This window comes from Procambarus clarkii, chromosome 20 (assembly GCF_040958095.1).
Source record: "Procambarus clarkii isolate CNS0578487 chromosome 20, FALCON_Pclarkii_2.0, whole genome shotgun sequence".
Taxonomy (NCBI): domain Eukaryota; kingdom Metazoa; phylum Arthropoda; class Malacostraca; order Decapoda; family Cambaridae; genus Procambarus; species Procambarus clarkii.
The window spans coordinates 30894853-30904852 of record NC_091169.1 but is presented as its reverse complement, the minus strand read 5'-3'; the positions used below and the strand labels follow the sequence as shown (position 1 = coordinate 30904852).

General features: G+C 51.6%; 1 protein-coding gene across 3 annotated transcripts in view; it reads right to left on the bottom strand.

The window, feature by feature from the left end:
• Eip74EF (Ecdysone-induced protein E74) overlaps positions 1-6140 on the bottom strand; it is a gene marked incomplete at its 5' end in the record, with an annotated part of 25850 nt that extends 19710 nt beyond the window's left edge. For all 3 annotated transcript variants that reach the window (XM_069327838.1, XM_069327840.1, XM_069327839.1), the window contains 1 exon segment: positions 5853-6140. In XM_069327838.1, coding sequence (XP_069183939.1) covers positions 5853-6140 — 288 coding nt within the window.
• Between the last annotated feature and the right edge of the window lie 3860 nt (positions 6141-10000).

The following is a 10000-nucleotide window of genomic DNA, read 5'->3' as shown; positions in this document are numbered from 1 at the left end:
CCCTCCTGTGGGGGCTTATTACAAGATAACACCATAGTGCCCCCTTGCTAGGGGCACAGCACCTGATTAAACAGGTAGACTAATATACCCGAGGGCTGCTGATCCCACCCCCGTACGCCTCATTTGCCGTTCCCTAGGTTACTGTTGCTGCGGTTACCGTTACCTCACACGTCAACAGAAAGCTTCTACAGGAATAATTATGACAGAAAACGGGAGTTCAATCTGACTTGTTTTAAAAGATGCGGATAAGAAACAAACCAAGTTTGAGTTACCAAACAAACTCAATACAATGTTTACAGCCATTGTTTATACACTTTTTTAATTGCCATAACCGGTTTTCAAATTTTTAGGAGGGGGGAGGAGGACAACCCGTTCTCGCAAATTTAATAAGTCAATATTGACTTATTAGTTGCGTGCATAGGTGACATACTTAACATGATAGTTTCCCTTGAAAAGCTTCATAGAAAACACCGACCTTACCTAACCTACTTAGTATGTTAAAATAAGCATCTTATAGCTTCGTAATTACAATTGTTACTTAACCTATTATAGGTATAGGTTAGGTAATAATTGTAATTACAAAGCAATAAGATGCTTATCTTAACATACTAAGTAGGTTAGGTAAGGTCGGTGTTTTCTATGAAGCTTTTCAAGGGAAACTATTATGTTAAGTATGTCACCTATGCACATATTTAATAAGTCAATATTGACTTACTAAATTTGCGAGAACGGGTTGAGGAGGAAGAGGAGGGGGGGGGGGGAGGAGCAAGTTAGGGGGAGAGGGGAGCCCACAGTTATGGCAGCGACTGGTGGGTTGACAGGTTCTTATCTCACACCATTCTCTCCATTTGCCATTCCGTAAAAAAAAAAATAATAATAAATGAAACTGTCTGTCTTGGGCAAAAAGTTTACCAACCCGCGCAACCCACCTACCCTCTCGAGGCCCAGGCAGAGAACACGTCAATACTGGTTATCACCTCCAGCAGTACTCACCTAATTGTGCTTGCGGGGGTTGAGCTCTGGCTCTTTGGTTTGAGCTCTGGCTCTTTGGTAAGTGAGTGAGTGAGTGTGAGCAGTGAGTGAGTGTGAGTGTGTGTGTGTGTGTGTGTGTGTGTGTGTGTGTGTGTGTGTGTGTGTGTGTGTGTGTGTGTGTGTGTGTGTGTGTGTGTGTTCCCTGTTATCGTAAACTGTTTACCTTGTGAGTTGTGAGGGTCCCCGCGGGCACCACCCGTCACTGCTGCTGCCCGCTCTCTCACACATCTCCCCTTCCACCCGTCCCACGTCCCTCTTCCACCTTCCTCCACCTGCCCACCCACATCCTTCTTTTAATCCACCCACAGCTCCCAGGAGTCTTCGTCCAGCCCCAGCCTCTGAGTGGAACCACCACCACTACCACCTACTCCCACTGGAACCACCACCACTCAGTCAAGATCACAAATCTCTCATTACTAGTGCTGGTGGTGGGGATGGTGTTGGAGATGGTGTTGAGGACGGGGGATGAGGATGGATGGAGGTGGGAATGGTGGTGGGGAAGTTGGAGGTGGTGGGGGAGGTGGTGGTGGGGGAGGTGGTGGTGGGGGATGTGGTGTGGAAGGTGGTGGTGGAGCGACGCAGTGCGGGTGGCTGGGTTCAGGGGGGGGGGGGGAGGAGGGGGGGGGAGGGGAAATGGTCATCTCAGCACTGGGGTCAGGGTCGTTTACGGCTCCCGGATGGTTGCTCCTGGTTCTGGTACAGAGGGTACAAACCTAGGGGACTCCAGAGGCGCAGGTTCGATCCCATTGTGAGCCCTCAATTATTTTTCCTCGAGTTCCCTATTACCCACACCAAGAGATCACACGACATTCTTTGACCTGTTCTTGACCAGCCTCCAAACCTCGGTGACCTGGGCCCTCAAGCCCAGCCCACGACTTGGGGCCCCCAAGCCCACGACCTGCCCCAAGCCCACGACTTGGGGCCCGCAAGCCCACGACCTGCCCCAATCCCCAACTCTTATGCTCGCTTAACTCTAATCAACACCCGTATGTCGTCCAGAAGACCCTCAACCTCCACAGTTTAGTCTACCCAGCCCATGGTCTGGCAGTGGTCTTCAACCCATAGTGAGGGTCGTGGCAGGGGTCGTGGCGGGGGTCGTGGCGGGGGTCGTGGCGGGGGTCGGGGCAGGTGTGGGCCGACCCGCCCCCGCACAACCTTCACTACCATCCCCGGGTCTTCCGCGCGTCTTTAAAAAGTGCGTCACCAGCGACCAGTGACGTAACTGCCGCTATTTTCGTGTGGATCAATAGGTAACTTTGCGATCAGGCGCCCCGTCCCGACCCCCGCGCCTGGCTCTGGCTTCGAACAACGCCTGCCTTCCCCAGACCACCAGGAGCTTACAATAGGCCATTTCCCTCCTCTGGTATGGTTTAATTCGCATAGATGTAATTAAATTCAGCCATAAACAGCACGAGAACATAGAAAAAAATGACTAAAATGATCCCCCCCAAAACCTTTTGCCGGTGGATCCAGACAATCGTACCCCCTGACAATCCAGGCTGCTTCATGACGTCATTGGCAGAGTTGCCGCAAGGTCAATAATTTACCCCAACCCTCGTGCTGTGTAGCACACCAACTCCTCCCACATATTTAAACCACAAGCAAACTCTTCTGCTGCCCAACCACTCCAAATTAACACAAGAAAAAAAAACTGGATTACTTTGGAAATATCTTTGCACTTGCATATATACGTGGAAGGTTAGGGTAGTGGCAATACTTCTGTGAGAGGTCGTTAGGTAAGCCACGTTTGTGGTTGTCAGTAGAGTAGTCCCGTCTTGAGTACTGCTCAGTACTCACTTCCCCCTTCAGAGCAGGAGAGATTGTTGAAATAGAGGGAGTACAGAGAACATATACGGCACGCATAGACGAGATAAAGCACCCAAATTATTGGGATCGTCTCAAAGCCCTCCAAATGTACTTGCTAGAAAGGAGATACCAAATAATATACACGTGGAAAATACTGGAGGGACAGGTCCCAAATCTACACAATAAAATAACAACGTACTGGAGTGAACTATATGGAAGAAAATGCAGAAGAGAACCAGTGAAAAGCAGAGGTGCCATAGGCACAATCAGAGAACACTGTATAAACATCAGAGGTCCACGGTTGTTCAACACCCTCCCAGCGAGCATAAGAAATATTGCTGGAACAACCGTGGACATCTTCAAGAGGAAACTAGATTGTTTCCTCCAAGGAATGCCGGACCAACCGGGCTGTGGTGGGTATGTGGGCCTGCGGGCCGCTGCAAGCAACAGCCTGGTGGACCAAATTCTCACAAGTCAAGCCTGACCTCGGGCCGGGCTTGGGAAGTAGAACTCCCAGAACCTCATCAAGCAGGTAGCTCGCTCTCAGTCCTAGAGACCCACCTGTCAGGTTAAGTCAGTATTTCTGGAGCTCTTGCTCCTACAATTATTTCCGGAAGCTTCATAGGGGAAATACCTGCTCCTGGACGCTTCAATACCCGCTCCTGGACGCTTGAATATTATCCCCAGGAAACGTATATTAGGTTCTGGAAGCCTAAACATTATATCTCATTCTCTTACAATCACTTAGAAGCCAAGGCTGAGTCGTTCCAGGGAGCAAGCAAAGAACATGGTTTATCTGGAATTATTCACAGATTACTTAATCTCTCCTGGAAGCTTGAGATGAAAGACAAGTCTTCCACCGTGAACATTCACTGCTGGAAACTTACACGGGTCACACAATCCTCCAAAGACACGAGGTTTTCTTATGATCCCGGAGAGGAAAGTCTCCCTGGAAGGTACTCAACACCACCAGTTAACCAGATAACAACCCAATAACTTTTGCCGCGAGCTTAAGATCAAATCCGTTGATCTGGAACAGAAGAAAACGTGGAACGGAGCCTTTCCAAGTTTAGGGTATGGAAGTCACCACCCCCAGGGACCCCAGACGGTGGGCAAGTCACCACCAGGGACCCCAGACGGTGGGCAAGTCTCCACCAGGGACCCCAGACGGTGGACAAGTCTCCACCAGGGACCCCAGACGGTGGGCAAGTCACCACCAGGAACCCCAGACGTTGGGCAAGTCTCCACCAGGGACCCCAGACGGTGGACAAGTCTCCACCAGGGACCCCAGACGGTGGGCAAGTCACCACTAGGGACCCCAGACGTTGGGCAAGTCTCCACCAGGAACCCCAGACGGTGGACAAGTCTCCACCAGGGACCCCAGACGTTGGGCAAGTCACCACCAGGAACCCCAGACGTTGGGCAAGTCTCCACCAGGGACCCCAGACGGTGGACAAGTCTCCACCAGGGACCCCAGACGGTGGGCAAGTCTCCACCAGGGACCCCAGACGGTGGGCAAGTCACCACTAGGGACCCCAGACGGTGGGCAAGTCACCACCAGGAACCCCAGACGGTGGGCAAGTCTCCACCAGGGACCCCAGACGGTGGACAAGTCTCCACCAGGGACCCCAGACGGTGGGCAAGTCACCACCAGGAACCCCAGACGGTGGGCAAGTCACCACCAGGAACCCCAGACGTTGGGCAAGTCTCCACCAGGAACCCCAGACGGTGGGCAAGTCACCACTAGGGACCCCAGGCGGTGGGCAAGTCACCACCAGGAACCCCAGACGTTGGGCAAGTCTCCACCAGGAACCCCAGACGGTGGGCAAGTCACCACCAGGAACCCCAGACGTTGGGCAAGTCTCCACCAGGAACCCCAGACGGTGGGCAAGTCACCACTAGGGACCCCAGACGGTGGGCAAGTCACCACTAGGGACCCCAGACGGTGGGCAAGTCACCACCAGGAACCCCAGACGGTGGGCAAGTCACCACCAGGAACCCCAGACGTTGGGCAAGTCTCCAAAAGTCTGAAGGACTGAGGTCGCTTCCAGGAATATTCAGTTGACGTCCATACTAATTTTTGCGTGTTAGTGAACAGGAATAAATCGCAAGTCAATTGTCGGTTGAAAATCTGAAGAATGCGAAAGAAAATTGTCATTCACACTGGAAATAAATATCCCATTCACCTGGACTCTTAGGAGACTCGAACCGTGTACCTCAGGCATATGAAGCCGAAGCTCTATCGCCCGAGCTATTGAGTGATCATAATAAGGAAAGATTCCAAAGTGGCAGTTGGTGGTGAGTGTCTAGGAGAGGGGGAGTAGAGACAGATAAGCTAATCAAGATAAGTCGAAGCTCTACAATAAGTGGCCTGGAAGAGTCAAGAGAGACGACCAGGAAACAGTGGTGGACATGCACGCGCGTGCGCACACACGCTCACAAAGTGAAGTGCAATGAATAAAAGTGAAGACATTTAATATAGAGGACAGAACCCAGCGGACACGACACAGAGGAAACACTCCCACCAATCCAGTAAAGGCAGAGAAGCGGGACCCATAGATATGGGAGTATGAGCGCTCTCCCACGCACACGCACAGACAGACGAGGACACACACACATTAGAAAGGCGGGGTCCAAGAGCTAATAGCTCAATTCTGCAGATACACAGTAAATATACACACAGACACACACACAGATTATCCAAATGAGCCACAGGGACGTTAGAAAGAACTTTTTCAGTGTCAGAGTAGTTAACAGGTGGAATGCATTAGGCAGTGATGTGGTGGAGGCTGACTCCATACACAGTTTCAAATGTAGATATGATAGAGCCCAGTAGGCTCAGAAACCTATACATCAGTTGATTGACTGTTGAGAGGCTGGACCAAAGAGCCAGAGCTCAACCCTTGCAAGCACACCTAGGCGAATACCAACACACACACACGCACACGCACACGCACACGCACACACACACACACACACACACACACACACATATACACACACCAGCAAGTTACCTGAGGTGTTAGGGTGGGAGGTGGAGTACGCGGTGCGGTGGCCAGCGTGGGCTGCAGGATGGGGCTGGTAGCCGGTGTTGTAGAGGCTGGTGTTGTGGGCGGTGGTGGTGATGGGGCCGGTGTTCTGCAGGTGGGGCAGCAACTGGCCGGAGGAGAGCAGGTCCTGCAGCAGTTGCTCCCGCGACCTACCACCCACGCTGTTGGCGTGTAGGTGGTGGTGGTGATGGTGGTGGTGGTGGTGGGAGTCACTGTGGTGGGGAGGGCCCACTCTTCCGCCGTCGTTGTCCACTGTTGGAGAGAGAAGAGACATGTATTTACCGCTCGACACGAATTCACCCGCAGCTCAAGCGAGCGTACGCACACTAATAATATACTCTGCCACATTCTCTCGGCACAAGTACGCGTCGGAAATCAATGAAACCACAAAATGTGGCAAATCCCCAGATCAACACACACTGTCCGGGCGATACAACCCACAGCTGACATAGTCTGCTTATCTATCAAGGTCCATTAGAAAACCAATTAGCCCCAAGGTCGGACGCTTCTAGTCACATACACGGAGGCTCCAGCAGGGAAGGTGTCACACCCTCACTTATAACTCTTGTCTCCCTGCCTGTCTACCTGCCTGTCTCCCTGCCTGTCTACCTGCCTGCCTGCCTGCCTGCCTGCCTGTAAGCCTGCCTGCCTGCCTGCCTGTGTCTACCTGCCTGCTTCTGCACGTTACAATTGACTCGTGACACTATCGCCGACCTTTATCAGGATGGTGGCGCGGGACACGCTGTAAACAAGAGATATGGGGGGGAACTTGGGTGTAAACAAGGGCGATACCCCTGGCGTCTTATGGGGCATGTAAACAGGTGAGCCGGGCCGCGCTGAGGGGCACAGGCAGCGAGGCACAGTGTGTGTGTGTGTGCCCGCCCAGCCGGCCTAAACAGGTGCTTTAGCAGTGCCAGAGTGCCAGTTCTGAGTACGAAGAGTGCCAGCACTCCGGTTTGAGTGCTAACAAACAAGAGTGCTGTTCCGACACGTAATTGAATCACAAATCGACACGATGTTAAAAGACAGGGTAAAGAGTAGCAGGTGTGGCGACTGTTGTGATGGACACCACACCTGTCAAGTGGAGCGCCACATGTGTCTGCTACACCTATGGCCAGAGTACAGTGTGTGTGTGTGTGTGTGTGTGTGTGTGTGTGTGTGTGTGTGTGTGTGTGTGTGTGTGTGTGTGCGTGTGCGTGTGCGCGTGTGCGTGTGCGTGTGCGTGCGCGTGTGCGTGCGCGTGCGTGTGCGCGAGCGCGCTATTACCTGGCTAGGAGGGAGAGAAAAGAATGGAGGGTTTTAATGATCAATGATTCTTTTTAATTGACCTTTTCCTATTTATCATTCTTTACATCGTTATACTCTTACTTAATTAGGCAATATGTTTGTGTTTTTGTGTGGGGGGAGGGGAAGGGGGGGGGGGAGGGGGTTGCTGGCGACTGCTTAGCTGTTAATGCAACCATCCTCCACTGTTTCACCACCACCACCTCAACTACCACCACCACCACCTCAACTACCACCACCACCACCACAACTACCACCATTCACGACACAGTCGACCGGAGTGGCACTACCAGGGTCAAAGCGGCGTGAGGAAATGTTCAAGAAATGGAATTTTGTGTGGGGGGGGGAGGGGGCAGAGGGAGAGGGGAAACAGATAGGGAAGAGGTAAGAACCTCTCCCCTATCCAGCCCTCTCCCTAAGGTAAGAACCTTAGAGAGGGGCTGGGTGTGGGTGGGCGGGGGGGGGGGATTGGGGGGGTTAAGCAGATTGATCCAGCCTAAACTTGTACAATAAGATGGAGCGGAGATGGCGAGTGAGGAGGTGACTGGAGCAGCAGGTGGTGTGGGATAGTGGCCAGGGGACGGCAGGTGGCTAGTCCCGCCCCGGGTCCCACCCCTCACACACAACACACTTGACTGATGAAGATTAAGCCACCACAAGAGGGGGGGGCACGGGCATGAGTAGCCCGAAAGTGTGTACTGCACACCTCTGGCCACACACACACGGCCGTGTGTGTGGTGGTTGAGAGGCGGGACCAAAGTGCCAAAGCTCAACCCCCGCAAGCACAAATAGGTGAGTATAAATAGGTGAGTACACACACACACACACACACACACACACACACACACATATATGTGTGTACGTTTTTGTAACATCTCTTTTTTTCCACTACCCATCTTTATCAATTTTTTCCTTCTCTCATCCTTCTCTTCCTTATTTATCCCCATTTACCTATTCCTTACTAATTCCCGCTTTTCCTTCTCATCTCGCTTATATCTACCTCACTTGTCCCTTCTCCTTCATTCCTCCGCCACTTCCCTCAACCGGTTGGAAGAGTGCCCAATCCACTCTGACGGAGGGCAGGAGCAGCAGGTCAACTTGCCCTCCAGTACAGTCATGGCCTGGACACTACTCTCTCGCCTGACCCACCCCACAGTGTGGACGGTGCTTGCTGCACTACACTTACCAGCACTGCTGCAGGTGTAGGGCGACGCAGGTGTACGGCGACGCAGGTGTAGGGCGACGCAGGTGTAGGGCGACGCACTACTACACCTGCGTCGCCCACACCTGAAAACACTTTCCTCGCTGCCACCAGATATGATTTATTTACTTTTTTGGTTTCGAGTGGAGGGTGGAGGCATAGGGTGGGTGGAGGAGTGGAGGGTGGAGGCATAGGGTGGGTGGAGGAGTGGAGGGTGGAGGCATAGGGTGGGTGGAGGAGTGGAGGGTGGAGGAGTGGAGGGTGGAGGCATAGGGTGGGTGGAGGAGTGGAGGGTGGAGGCATAGGGTGGGTGGAGGAGTGGAGGGTGGAGGCATAGGGTGGGTGGAGGAGTGGAGGGTGGAGGCATAGGGTGGACAACGACAAACCGCGTCTATGGAAAAGGGTCGGAAAGTCACCTGAACGAGGTAAACGACTGAAGACGGAACGTTTTAGGCTCAAGTAATGCCTGCGCCAGGCCTACCACGAGTTAGGCCTACGTTCACACGAAATGTGACATTTAAATACAGAGATCAGATTGGGGCCTGGCTCCAGCTAGAAGGTACAAGGACGCCGGGAACCGATCCTTAACTATTCGTCTCTGGGTATCGAACAGTAATGTGGGACTGGTCGAGCAGGGAGCACACGGCTTGGTGTTGACGCGAGTTAGTTGGGTGTCTGTGTTCAGCCCCGTTATTGTAACTGCTGACTCTGCAATTGAGGACCTGGTTGTTAACCCATTGGTGGGTCGTGGTCTTGAGTAAAGTTTAGAGACAACTTTACACATTCACTTAAGTAAAGGTCTTAAGTAAACTAGCAGGGTAAGTTTAAGCTTTCTAGCAAGGCAAAAGTCATCTGCTCCAGTAGCGTCTTCTTGTGTAAGACGGTCCCAACCTGCCAAATGTCTCTGGGTAGGAACTGTGTCAAGAGGCCTGACAATCTTGAAAACTGCAATCCACCAAACACACACACATTCTTGGGTACTCTTTATCTTAAAATTCCATTAAATTCGTAAGACATGCTTTTCCTTACAAGAACCCATACTATTTCTGGGTTAGGCCTAGAAATTGTATCCGCCCCAGATGCTCCAATATTCTTGAATTATTCTCTTCACTATGGTATGTATCTCGCTACTGTTCTTGCAATATACGTATGTTTTTCCTTTCTGATCAGCATGATAAACTTTCAGTTGTGTAATTCCTCTTCCTGTGTTGTCCTATATTCCCTTCTCTTCATTCTTCTCCTTCAACTCCATTATATAAAGACTGGATCCTTACTCGTGGTTTTATAGGTAATTGAAAGATGCTGTCTGCTGTGTAGATCCCTTGTAAGGTCGGGTAATGATCAGGGAAGATTCCTCGGTATTTAGTAGATCTTGTGGTAGAAATCTACAAATATCAGTAGTTGTGTCCCCCGTTTTATTAACTTTATTTATTGCTCTCTCTGTATCCTCTACTGGTCATCCCGTATGGTTCTTCTGTTTGAGTTCTGTTTGGAGAGAAGTCTATGTGTACGACACGAGTGAGTGAGTGAGTGTGTGTATGTGTGTGTGTGTGTGTGTGTGTGTGTGTGTGTGTGTGTGTGTGTGTGTGTGTGTGTGTGTGTGTGTGTTGTGTGTGTGTGTGTGTGT